At 49.4% G+C, this 13,974-nt stretch overlaps 1 protein-coding gene across 1 annotated transcript in view; it reads left to right on the plus strand.

The window, feature by feature from the left end:
* The first annotated feature begins 2,124 nt into the window (after window positions 1-2,124).
* Window positions 2,125-13,974, plus strand: part of JCAD (junctional cadherin 5 associated) — a 29,022-nt gene continuing 17,172 nt past the window's right edge. The window contains exon 1 of the mRNA XM_014587594.2: window positions 2,125-2,486. Coding sequence (XP_014443080.1) covers window positions 2,191-2,486 — 296 coding nt within the window. The 5' untranslated portion in view covers window positions 2,125-2,190. The remainder of the gene's footprint in view (window positions 2,487-13,974) is intronic.

Genomic DNA, 13,974 nt, shown 5'->3' on the forward strand with positions numbered 1-13,974 from the left:
TCAAAGAATGGCTGCTTGCTTCTCTGGGTCTCCCTGTTGTAAGTGAGTGACTCCAGTCGTGCAGCTCCTGGAGAGATGGAAAGTAGGCGTGTCCTGAACGGGAGCATTGCTCTGGAGGTGTTTCTCTTAGGACAGCCACCGCCAGAGCTTGTCAGCCCTCCATAAGATGGAGGGATGTGGTGGAAAACAGTAGACTTCCGAAGTGCGACACTCCCCTTGCCAACAGCGGGACTTCCCTGCCCCGTGATCCAGTGGGTGATGAGGAGCGAGGGCACGTGCAGTCAGCAGAACAGCGCGGTGGGCCGAGGGAGGGTTCCCACAGACAGGAAGCACACGCGTCTTCCTTTCACCTGCCCGGACCAGCAGGCATTTCCTGGCCATTGTTCCTGGAGACTGCAGCAGCTCCGTTTCCGTCGCCAACCAAATGGGGTTGGAGCTGACCTAGTCCTCCTTTAGGGGTGGCTTCATGTGTGCTGCTTGCCAGCCAGACTCGTGGGGCAGGGGTGCATCTGTCTGACCAGAATCCGTCTTACACCTCCTTCATGAAGGGGAGACTTGGGAGAGAAGGTTCTCTCGTTTGGAAGTAAACAAGGTGGGGCCAGGTGTGGCACAGTGCTAATGCGAGGCCCCACAGGAGAGAGGTCCTGAGTTCGTGTCCTGGGACCGCCCTGAGCATACCAGGCACGCACGCATCCATCTGTGAACGGGGCCGGCTAAGTCTGGGGGTCCATTGTGGCAGGAAGACTCCCCTGCGTGTGCCCCTCTCTCTCTTTCTCTGTTTCTCATGGAAGAAGTGAATAAACTTAAGAAAATAAAAACACAGCAGTGCCACCTGCCGCTCTTCTGTAAGTTGCTGTCCCCTCGTTTTGTTCTTTGTTGGTGCTGTCGGTGTAGGCACCAGTGTAGGATCTGAGTGCGGGCATCCTTGACCGAGTGATGCGAAATGCTCCCCCAGGGTTCACTGGGAAAAATTCAGTTTTTTTTTTTGTCATAAGATGTGTGTTTTCACCAGAGAGAGAGAAAGAGATAGACAGTGGCAGGGAAAAACAAAACAAAACAAAACAAATACCCTCCGGGAGATAGCCACACCACAGTCACTTCTCCATTCTCCTGGGATTTTAGCCATGCATGCACAAGTGCCTGGCATGAGTTTTCAAGCCACCAGGTCTGGGACTCACACCATGGTTGGCCACACGGGAGTCCAGCACCTTTACTACTGCATCATCTGCTGGCCCTAGAAATTCAGCTCAAAAAGCCTGTGTGGAAAAAGGACCTTTGAGATTGTAAACAGGTTGGACGTGTGTGCTTGATGGGGTGCTGTTTGCTTGCTCTAAGCGGAAACACTTAAATCCTTTCATTTTTGCTATAGGGCGTGTGCACTCACAGAGACACGCAGAGCGAGGGATGGTGAGAAAGCACCCCTTGGGGGAGTGGTCAGGCTGCAATCCCTTCTCCGCTCTCATGGAATTTGGGGCATGCACACACCTGCACCCATGTATTTTTAAAATTGCTGGGTCTGGGACTTGAACTGTGTGGGCATGTGGGATCCGCCTTAGCCACCTCCCTACCAGCTGGCCCTTGGAATCTATTTTCTGCTGCCCGTTACCACTAGGGCAGCTGGCCGCCTCCACTGCTTCTACCAGGGTCTGCTCTGCTGCATGTTGATTAGCGACCCCACCCGACCCAAGGCAGGCGGGCAAGATGATGGGGGGGCACCCCAGGATGAAGCTGGGTACTGAGAGTTCTCCTTTTAGAAGCATGAAGCAATCCTCACGGCTTCCCTTCTGGGTTTATTTTGTGCTCACTCTTCTGCCTGTTGCTTGGGGCAGAGTGGAGTGGGACAGTGGGCAGGGCCAGTCATCTCACTGCTTGCGTGTGGTTCCCACTCTCCTGCTGGGTGGGGCCATCAGAGGGTGAGCCCCTTGCTGTGGAATTGCTGCCACACCCCGCAGAGCCTGGGCTGCTCCCACCCCTGCGCTGGGTAAAACGGGGCGTCTGCCGAGCAGCCAGCATCCCTCTACAGTCAGTCCAGGTTGCATGCTGTGTTCTCAGCACAGTCTGGTTTGCTGGGGGGAGGGGAGGAGGGGCTGTCAGACTGAATTCCGGGGAGAACTGGGCACAAACCGAGCTCTCTGCTGTCCCCCCAGAGGTGGGTCCCGCCCCCATGATGGTTCGAGCGGCTGAGCGTTGATGGGGCTGGGCACCATGTACAGTGTGGAAGACCTGCTGATTTCTCATGGATACAAACTGTCCCGAGACCACCCAGCCGCACGCGAGGATGACCGCGAGGGGCGCCAGCCAGCCAGGACAAGGACGCGAGCCGGGCACCGCCTGCTGAATGGGTATGAGGATGGGCCCGCGGCCCTGGCACACAGCAGGCCGTCCCTGGGGAAAGGACACGTGAGCGACTCGGAGAGCCGCCGCAGCACGCCTAGAGGCCACGGAGAGCCCCACAGTACTTCTGCTTCCAGAGCATCCGCGGCAGGGTAAGCGGCGGCGTTATGCACCGTTTTCTGTAGACCCGGGAGGTCGGCGGTGGGATGTTTGTAAGTAAATGTTTTCAACTTGTTCTGTGTGGCGGAGGCCGGGCGGGAGAAGAGGGACAGAGACAAGGACAAAAAAAACAGGGACACCCTCTTTCCATCGAGGTCCTGGGGGTGTTCTAGGAGCACTTCACACAGGGCATGGCCAGAGCAGGCTTTGCATGAATGGTGGGGAATAAACAAATTCTTGCCTGTTAACTGCCACACTGTAATACTCTGCTTCTCTTTCCCCTCGTTTTCTCTTCATAGTGCCTCCGGCATGAGCCATTTTAGGACTCTGTAAAAATTCATGTCCACGTACATACTCATAGTACATTTATTTGGCTTTCTTATTAATGCATTTTTTTTCCCCTTTGGACAGGTTTTTGGTATAGGGAGCATGTGCTTGCCAGAAAGAGAGAGACAGAGAGACAGGAAACGAGAAATCACCCCCCAGGGGGGATGGCCATGCCACAATCCCTTCTCCTCCATTCCCCTCGGGATCTTGGGACTGCACGCACACGCGCCTTGTGTGAGTTTAAGCCACCGGGTCCAGGACTCAAACCGCAGTCGACTACATGGGAATCAAGCGACATAGCCATTACGCCAACTGCTGGTCCCAGTGCATTTTAATATATGGTAGGTTACAGAGAGTTAAGAGGGGGGAATTGTATGCCCCTCCATTTGTGAAGAAGGAAACCTTTCTTCATATTTATTCCTGTAGTCCCACTGGCTTCTGCCCCGTCTTTCCCTTCACTCACACTGGCCCTCACGTGGGTATCCCGTCTGAAGACAGCTACGGTGTTATCCGTTTGGGGGATAGCTGCATTGTGGGGAGGAAGGAGGTCTGCTTGTAACAAAAGAAGGCAGATTGGCTAGAGAAATGGGGATTGAAAAAGGGAATTTCAGCAGCTTGCCCCAGAGCCAGCATGGGAGAACAATCCTGAAACACTTCTTAGAAGACGAAACCTTTGTTGTCACTTCATAAAATGGTGTCTGCCTTTTACGCTGCACTGGGATGAGGCACAGATTGGGAAAGCAGCGCTCTGGGTATACAGAGCATGGGGTGTAACGTTGAGTAACTGGCCAGAAATGAACACGCCGAGCACCTGGAGGCAGGGGTCTGTCTTTAAGAGAAACGCGCAGACAAAATAGGTAGTGAATTAAGTCTGATGGGTGTGAACTAGCCTTCCGTGGGTACGGGTCTCCTTGCCAGAGAAAGGATCTTTGTTGGCTGATATTGTTCTGGCAGACATGGGGGATTTTGCTTTTATAGTCAGAACATTCAACACCTGGATTACTAGGGAGAGGCGAAGGAACGAGCCCTCTTGCCCAGTGTAGTAACAGTGAGTTTATATTACCAGCTCAGTTCTCTGGGGAGGGACAAGAGTCAGCACTGATGGACCCAGGTTCAGGAGGAAAACCCAGAGTGGAAAAGGACTGGATACTCCTCATTTCACTTTGTCCTTCAGAACTCACACCTGTGCCCAGGGCTCGGGCTCAACTCCCTTGTTGGCCATGTGCTCTGAAGGGCACACTCACCATGTATTCTGGAAGAGGGTGTTGACACACAGGTTGGCCAAGGGTCAAGACCACTTTAATTACTACCACTCAAACTTGTGCTTGATTTTATCCTGCCTTCGGTCATTTCTAGGTTTGTGTTGAGTGTATCTGTAGCTTCCAACTTGAATTTCAAGTACTAAGGTTGTGCCTTGTCTCCTGTTTCTTTTGTGTTTCCTGCAGAGCTTGTGCCAGTCCTGGGCACACAGTGGTTAGTTAACACATAGATTCAGTTTATTCTTGCCACCATTGTAACAACTGTTGAAAAGCAGAAGGCCTAGTTTCTAAACAGGTAAAGACCATGCTGTGGAATCCCTACAGGTGTGCCGTGTAGGGTCTCCCTCAAACAGGAGAGGCCGCATCAGGGACGGGCCCCAGAATGGGAGGCAGTGAAATCGCCTTTAGAACTCTGCGTGGGCAGCATGGCTCCTAGGCTCACCCACAGCCTGCACAGGGCCTTCCAACGCCTTGTGTGGTAACAGTTTCCCAGGAGCCACGGGGGCCTGCTCACCCGGCCTGTAGAAGGAGAGGCATAATCAGATACGCAAGCAGCCTTTCTCTCACGAACAAGGCATGCAGATAAACAACTTTGTGTTCCCCTGGGATGTCTTCCTATAGATGACACCGTTCTCCCAGATCTGGCCTCTGCTCCATGTTTGTAAGATTGGCTGATTAACTTGGGAGGTATAGGGTAGTTTTTGGACTGAAGTTTGCCTTGTAGGGTAAAAAGAGAAGATGCATACATGTTTGCAGAACTCCCTGCCAGCCCCCAAAGCCTCAGAGACCAGCTGCAAGGCTTCCTGGGTTGAAATGAAAAGACGTTTTCTTTCTTTATTAGCCAAGAGAAAACTGAGAAATAGGAGGCAAGCAGAAAGGTGGATACAGAGGAGAATTATTTTCCCCATCAGAAAAAAAAAAAAAAAAAAGTAGTTCTTTGGGAGGAAATAAATAGGTATCAATAGTTAATAGATTAAAAACTTAAAAGGAAAAAAACACCAGCAATACACTGCTGCTTATGTGAATTCTGACTCTGAGGGAGCAAGTGGGGTGGTGTCCTCGATCGGGGGCTTGCTAGGACATCAGCGTTCTCTGGTGAGAATGGTGAGGACGTGCATGTTTTTCATTCTGACACTCAGCGTCAGCTTAGAACAGTTTATTTTTAAGGTCCACTTATATCTCGTGTAACTTTAAAAAATAAAGAGGAAGAAGGGACGCAGATAGGAGCTCTGGAGTGCATCTCCCAGGTCGGGCCAGTCCTCAGTGTCCGCCGCCTTCCTGGCAAAGATGGCCGTCTGAGTGTTCGGTTTCCACAGGGCGCTTGAAGATCGTGGATTTCCGAATCGGGTTATCGGATCAGGTAATACGGAGCAGCTGAGACAGGACAAGAACGGCAGTTCTGTTGTGAGGAGAGGTGAGGGGACGTGTAAACTTGGTGACAAGCTCTTACACACTAGCGGTGGATGGTGACCAGAAGCTAATTCTCACTTGTATGGTAAACTGGAAGGAATGGCTGGAGAGTGATTGTTTTCCACACCTACGTGTTAGTGTCATGGGCCTTCCTTCTTGTGACTGGTGACTGCTGTGGGAATCCACAGCACAGAAGGCAGACTAAATCCTCTCAAAAGTTCACGTTGACATTTAATTGCCACTGCAGAAATGCATCATGACTTTCCCAGCGACCCAATATATGCCAGGAGTGGTCTCAGTCCTTAGCACTTGAGAACACCCGGCTGACATGGGGCAGGAGGTGGCGGTTTTGCCAGTGGTCTGTGGCCTGTGTGGGGGCATCTGGGAAGGTGCGGCTGTGATGTGATGGCCCTGGGCTTCCTTGCGGGCGGTGCTGCTAGCTTCCATTTTCACTGTGAGCTCTCGGGTGGAGAGTAGCAACTCTGAGACTCACAAAGCTCCTAGTAGTAAGTTTCCTTCCTTCTTAGGTTCTTTGGGTGCCAGAACCTGGAACCCATCTGAAAGGGAAGGGAGGGGTGGTTGAGAGATCGGACCGGAGTCTCCGGACCTGACCTGGCCTTGAGGACATGGGGATGACAGGCTGGGAGCCAAGGTTGGCCTGCTTACCTGGTGTGTCTGTGAGCTGTGGTCGTTCCCTGGGATCTCACTCTGTCTCTGTCCCCATTGTCACTTGTCTCTGCTCGTATCCTCACTGTTGCAGAACCGCTTTCTCCCATGGGCAGACGCTTTGGCTCCTGGTGAGTTCCACTGTCCGCTGGCCCTGCTTGATGGCTAGAGCTGCTACTGTCCATGACCATGACCCGGGTCTCATGGCTTACATTTCTGAGGCAGAATCAGTAGTTCTGGATGGCCAGTGGATGGTTTAGCCTCAGTTCCAGTCAGCAGGGAAGGGCTTGATTCAGGAGAGAATCTGGATGGCGGAGGAGGGGACAAGCAGACGTGGATGCCTGTGTTCCACCACGTCAGGAGCTACGGGCAAGCACAGTGTCCAGGCTGGGGGTGCCGTTGGCCATGCTCCCCAAAGTATGTTCTCTTCTCGTCTCTCTTAGAGAATATTGATCACACAACTTGGAAGACTTGGCAGTTCCCCAGACCTTTGAAGTCATTGACTTTGCAGAGAGCTCATCTAGATGCAAACACACCCCTAAATGGTCTCCCCAACGGGTTGTGATGATAAAAGCCACTCGAAGCTTTGTATGACAGTCACCATACGTCCAGAACAAAGCCACAGGCCGTGTCTGAAGCTTGCTTGCCGAAACACGCATGCACAGGCACACGCAAAGGGAAATGAGCACGGGGAAAAGTCGTGTTATCTGCACACGGAGGGTACTACAGGCTGAAAATGCAAGCAGCCGTAGCTGAGTACTCAGTTGCCCTTACAACATGGAAGGCTGTTATCAGGCATTCACGGTTTCCTTAGGTGTTTCCTTTGAAATATTATAATCAGAGGAAGCTGTAAAAGAACTTAACGTAGCAGAGGTTTGGATCTGAAAGTCACAGAGCTCCTTTCTGTTTGGCTCCAGGAATTCTGGTAAGGGTTTTTGTTAGTTCACCATGAGAATGACTTGTAATTCTCTCCTGTCATCAGCAGCAGTTGTAACTAATGAGAGACTCCGCAGCCCAGGAGAGTCTCTGATGTGGTGGTCTGGGGCCCTCATCTTGGGAGGTTTATTTCTGGTCAGTAAACATCCCTTCTAGGTAGTGCTACTGGATCCGGTAAACAGTTCATTTTCAGGGGCGTTTTAAGCTTCTCTCAAATCATATCCTACTTACAATGGTTTTCCACAAAAGGAATGCTTCAAGTTTAACATCTGTTTTTATGGGTCTTTTTCTCTTGACAAAATTATAAATCCAGAACACTATTTGCCTTTGAATTGCTTGCGTCCTATCCTAAGCATTCGGGGTCGATGGTTTGACTGCTTCACAGGGAAGAGTCTATGTTCTTGAGTGGGTGCGACCACGTACACCAGGTCCAGGCCTCCTGTCCGGCCCCCTCTCTGTGCACAGCCTTCTTCGGGAGCGCTTCTGGCCTGCTCCTGTGCCATGCAGCCATGTGGAAGTGCCTGCCTGCCCGTGGCCTGTTCCACAATGCTCCACGTTGCTTTACCGTCGCCAGTCCCTCCCACCGTCATGCAGGTTAGATAGGCCCTGGCGAGTTCTGGAAGTACAGTGATAAGGAAGTCCTTGAAGTTCGTGGGAGGACCCAGCACCCAGCCTGGAAACTCATTGCCCTCATAGTGTGCCAGGGTCCAGCCTCAGCGGGGGTGGGTTGACTTGTCGGAGGCGGTGCAGGAAAGGAAGAAGACTAAGCCTGGGGCCCTACTGGGTCGGACTCCTCGAGCAGTGGTGTCACCACCCGGGAGAAGTATTAGAGTGGAGACTCTTCGCTAGAACATTGGATGAGTTAGGGAGTCAGGGCATACCCAAGGGAGAGACACGGGATGGGAAAAACCATGAAACATGGGCTGAAGAGAGACTCGAGTGGGTGTTCGGGTCCAGCTTCTTTGCTTCAGAAGTGGCTGCCCCTCTGAGCTCTTCGCAAAGAGCAGAGCCTAGACTGGAAATCCAGTTGATGGTCCTTGTACCAGCTGTGGGCCCCTGGGGCCCTTGGGCAGCATCCCAGGGCATAGCGACAGGAACTGGTCCAGAAAGTCAGCGTAGCATCCCAGGCTCCAGTGGGCCTGTCTCTACTGGTCACCTTCCCACTCCTCACTACACTCCGTTCAGCTTCCACAGAACAGAGGGTCAGATGCCCGGACAACACCCCGTACATCTTCATGGAATAATGAAGGAATGCGTGAATGAAAGTGAGGTGGTGGTAGACATGTGACAGGGAAGGGGGAGACAAGGTTGGCATTCTTGATGTCTTCGGTGGCACTCTGTGGACCACCTAGTAGAGGTAGTTTTACTTGGGGAAAAAAGCCCTGACATCCTTACTAAAGAGAAATATGAAACTACTGAAATAGTCTGCCTGCAGACTGGGCTTACATGAGAGGAAAGGGAATAGAACTCGCTCTTCCTGCTTGGTCGTGATAAACTACATCCTGGTGGTTGTACATCGGCATTGAGGTAGTAGGTGGAGCTATGTCTCGGAGACCGGCCATCCCCAGGATGGGCCGTGTCTTGTTATGACAGTCAGTTATATCATTATTTCCTGTTATTGTAAAGGCCTATTGATGATCGTTTTAACAGACAATACAAGTCTAAAATAATCACCACCTTAAGACAAGCACTCCCACTCTTCTCCCCACCTTTATTTACTTACTTACTTACTTACATTTAATCATTATATTAGATTGTCAGGAAAATCATGATGCATTTTTGCATAGAAAAACAGAAAAAATACATCATGACTTTTCCAACAAGCCAACACATCTTTCAAGCATGCAGCATGGTTTTGTCTCGGAGACCGGCCATCCCCAGGATGGGCCGTGTCTTGTTATGACAGTCAGTTATATCATTATTTCCTGTTATTGTAAAGGCCTATTGATGATCGTTTTAACAGACAATACAAGTCTAAAATAATCACCACCTTAAGACAAGCACTCCCACTCTTCTCCCCCACCTTTATTTACTTACTTACTTACTTACATTTAATCATTATATTAGATTGTCAGGAAAATCATGATGCATTTTTGCATAGAAAAACAGAAAAAATACATCATGACTTTTCCAACAAGCCAACACATCTTTCAAGCATGCAGCATGGTTTTTCCCACCATCCATGCTGGGAAAGTGAATCAAGTCAACAATATTATGGTATACCTCATCATCAACAGATAACTTCCCATTCTTACATCCATTAAACGTTCTTTTTTTTCCCCCCTGTGCCCCTCCCCCTGCCACTCCATCCCTCCTGTAACGTCTCTGGTGTCTCCACTCGCCCTCCCTGCTAGCACATCGTCCATGCATTCGATTTTTCCGTAGAGTGCAGACATTCCGTATACACTGAGCAGAGGCATCCAGTGTCTGTCTCGCGTTGTCTGGCTTGCTTCCCTTGGTAGTCAGTCTTGTGTATTCATCCACTTTGTGTCAGACGAGAGGGTCTCCCTTACCTTTGTGCTACTGCACCTCCTTCCCTGGATGACACCAGGAAACAGAGTTCAAGATGACCTACTCTACTGAAAGTGAATTTCCATTGGGTTAATGATTGTAACCATAGCAAAACAAAACGCCCACAAAGACTCATGATGTGTGATGCACAGCATGAGACACTTTGAACGTAGTCTCTCATTTAATGCCTTCCAGCAACTCACATACAGGGGAGACAGGCAGCAGAGGCAAAGAGAAGTTAAGGATGTCGAGAAGGCATGCAGTTAGAAAACCATAAGGTTCGCATTTAAATCCCCACCATCTGGCCAGCTACCAGGGCAAGCGCTCCCACTCTGCTGGCAGCAAGGACGTGGTGAGAAGCCACCAAATGACTCCTTTACCCTGTGCAGGTGCCACAGCCTTGGCTGTTCTGTTGACCTGGAGCAGCCCTCCATAGGGGTTGGCTGCAGGTTCATGGGCTCCCCCAGGTCTGGCTACAGGCATTGTCTTCTCGTTCCACTTTTCATCTCAGTCCCTTCTTCTTAAAGGTAGGACATTCTTCAGAAGGTCATTACTGACCTATAGTAAACATAGCCACGAGCAGTCAGAAGGGGAGGGCCGCATCTTGGAGGAAGCAAACAGTGTCTGCTCTGACTTTCAGTTGCCAGGGATTTACCTGGTGAGTCTGGTAGGGAGCCATTCTTCAGTGTTTCCCATCCCTTGAGGTGTCTGTGGTGGTTTATAAGATTCTCTTTCATGTAAGCGGAGGGTGTCTTAGTCTCCTGTTACATCACTAGCAGAAATACCTGAACCTGAGTGATTTATAAAGAACTGGAGGTCCATTTGACTCACAGTTCTGGTGGCTGGACAGTCCAGAGGCGTAGGGCTGACAACATGGCTGACTGATGCACAGAGGATGGTGAGCAGACGCAGTGAGGCCTGGGCAGTCGCCGTCTTCTATAACAACCTGCTCTTGTGGTAAATTACTCCTCAGAGGAGCTGGAACTTGCTGGGTCTCACCAGACAGCACTAATCCATTTGCGAGAGGGGCACCTCCGTGATCCCATCACTGCCCACTAGGCCTCGGCTCTGAAAGGTCTCCCCACCTCCCAACGCCATTACACTGCAGACCAGATCCAGACCACGGACCTCCAGGGGGCAGAACCATGTCTGAGCCTTAGCAGAGAGAGTCGTCTGTCATTTGGAATCCTTGTGTGGGTAGGGAGGTTGACTCGTGTCCTTGTGGGGAGGCTGCTGCCAGAATAAGGAAGACTCGGAAGTGTTATCTGGCCTCTAAACTCAAGGTTATCAGCGAGTCCTTTCCGTTGTAATCAGTAAAGGGAGTTGGCTCGTGTAAGGCACTGAGGTGAGTCAGAAGGAGGCATCTGGGACAGGCTTTCCTCTCATGAGTGCACTCATCAGAAGGACGTTATTAAAGGCAGCATGAATACAGCATGGTGGTTCTAGCACCTCCACTGAAAACAGCGCGGTGTCATCGGGGGCCTGCCCTGGTGGCTGTCCTCCCAGCCCCACCTGCTGCTCTCCAGGTTACGTCTCTCCTCCTTCCATGCAGGTCTCACAGCCGTCCTCCCTCTGACTAGTCCTCAGCCCCTGCTGCTCTCTTCCGTTTCATCGGTATGCGTCGTTTGTCAGTGGTCTACATGAACAAGACTTAACCTCAGAAGTTCCCCCTTCAGAGTGTGGTTCCCTCAGCACCCCTGATTTTGTTACACGAAAAGGACACACTCCTAGAATTTTCACGAGTTCTAAAACGACTCCATCTTTCACATCACTAGACCTTGCAAAATCAGTCCCAGAGATAATTCTGAAAACTATTATAACCAAAAAAGAGCAATTTGTGTCTGTTTCTAGATCACAGTTTTGAAACCTACAGGCTTGTGGTAGAACCAGTTGGTACTACAGTAAAGTGGCTTCCAAAATACCTTTTTTTCCATCCTGAGCTGATCGTTGTGATCCAGATCCAAGCTCAGGAGTTCGAAGCCTAAATTATCAAGGAACTACGACTTCAAGGCTTTCTCACAAGTGTATCAACAGGTACCCCAAAGGTCCATCCCAGCTATTGGATGGTCAGAAAATTGATGACTTTTTTTTTCCTGCAAAAATGCATCATGAATGGGACCAGAAGTTGGTGTAATGGCTATGTCACTGGACTCCCATGTAATCACCATGGTTCGAGTCCTGGACCCAGTGGCTTAAACTCATGTCGGGTACGTGTACGTGTGTGCCCAAGATCCCAAGAGGAGAATGGAGGAGAAGGGATTGAGGCATGGCCATCCCCCCTGGAAGGTGATTTCTTGCTTTCTGTCTCTCTCTGTCTGTCTGGCAAGCACTTGCACCCATAGCAAAACCTCTCAAAAAAAAAATGCATCATGACTTTTCTGACAGTTCACTAGTTACCCCATGCACACGGATACCCTGAGTGCTGTGAGTTGTTTCCCTGTGTCCCCCGCCCAGATGTCTAATTTACAAGTCTGAACATTTATTTTGCTTTCTCTTGCAGACACTTTATTAAGTGTGTGTGTGTGTATAAAATTAATTTTTCCCTTTATTTGTGATAGATCACATGTGTGTGCATGTAAGGGAGAGAGAGAAGCACCCTTCACAGCGCCTGATCATGCCATGATCCTCTTCCTCCAGTCCTCCAGCCCATTGGATCCTGGGCACCTGTGCATTTCTGGCATGTTTCAGGCTGACCAGGCACTGCCAGCTATCCCTAGAAGAGACCGACCCAGGCAAGTGCACATAAACCTTCCCACGACTGCACCACAGAGCCAGCTTTGAATATATACATTTTTCAAATAACAAAAAGTGGCTGGCCCTGTCGCCTAGTGGTTTAAGGGAGCTGGATTCCACATGGCTGACCACGGTTTGAATCCTGATACTGGCAGCTTGAAAACCATGCTGGAACAATATGGAGGTTCTTCAAAGATCTACAAATATAGAAACTACCATATGATCCAGCAATCCCACTTCTGGGTATCTACCCAAAGGACAGGAGAATGTTCAGTTGGAAAAGCACTTGCATATCAATGTTTATTGCAGTATTATTCACCATCTCTAAGACATGGAACCAACTCAAATGTACGCAAACAGATAATGGATTGAAAAAGTGTGGCACATATACTCTATGGAATACTACTCAGCCATAAATAAAGAAAGACCCTAGCATTTGATAGAAAGTGGTCCGATACGATACTGAGGATCTATTGCTGAGTGAAGCAAGTCAGGATATGAAAGAAACATATTGTATGTATCCATTTAATATATACCAGCTATCTGCAGTTTATGGTCAAAATATTGGAGGGCAGCATAAAAGCAGTGAAAATAGTTAGGGATGCTGAAGACTGTGTGGAACGGGGCGGGAAAAAGGAAGGGTATAGAGAAGGATAGATAGCAAGAGAATAAATAGAGAGGTATGACATTAGTGGGACACAGAAATGGTTTATTACCTATTGACGATAACATGTATAGAATTCTCAACTGGCCTGGTCTGTGAAGTATTTCATGTTGGGTAAATTCTTTTTAGAAGCAAAATGATATATAATGATTGAATGTTTTAAAAAATAATGAAAATAAAAATAATAATAATCTGCAAAAAAATGAAAAGCTATTTGATGATGATGATGTGGATAGTAATGTCTTTATCTTGACTGATAAGCATGGGATTCCTTCTGGGAAAAGAAATGTAATACACTGTAAAGATGTATGTGATTCAGTGTAATATAAACAAGATTATGATAAAAAAAAAAAAGCCACGCTGGACGCATATGCATACATTCCCCAAATTCCAACACGATAGAGAAATGGAGGAGAAAGGATTGTGGTGTCACCATACTTCACTGTATGTTTGTGTGTGGGGGGGGGACAGTTCTCTCTTTGTCTATCTCCCTGTCTCTCTCTGGTGAGCATCCGCTCCCTCTGGTGACTAAAAATCAGTAGCTCCTATCAGGTGCTTTACTTCCACCAAACATAGACTGTTATTGTCTGTAGCCGTGTGTTGTGACACTGCTGAACAGGCCTGACGGTTCATTGACAGCCCAAGCAGGCATTTGTGGATTTTTCTGGTTTAGACTCCGCCAACGCAACCTGCAATCTGTGTCCACATTGAACTCTGCAGCGCAGTGATGTTTGGCCTTTATGCCCTCCTTGCAGCTTTATCTTCTTTGACTGATCTTTAATTTATGCCAACCTCTATACTTGAGTCTTAATCTTCTCTCAACCCCTCATTTCCCCTTTCCAAAATTAGCCCATTTGTTACCCTGTGTCAGAGGGTCACTTTGCACGGTGTGGCTTATTGAACACAGCAAAGCGTGCTGAGAAAGGAAATTGCAGGCTTCCGGGCGCGACGTGCAGGAAGAGCAGGATCTGTAGG

This window comes from Tupaia chinensis, unplaced genomic scaffold (genome assembly GCF_000334495.1).
Source record: "Tupaia chinensis unplaced genomic scaffold, TupChi_1.0 Scaffold000001_1, whole genome shotgun sequence".
NCBI classification, from domain to species: domain Eukaryota; kingdom Metazoa; phylum Chordata; class Mammalia; order Scandentia; family Tupaiidae; genus Tupaia; species Tupaia belangeri.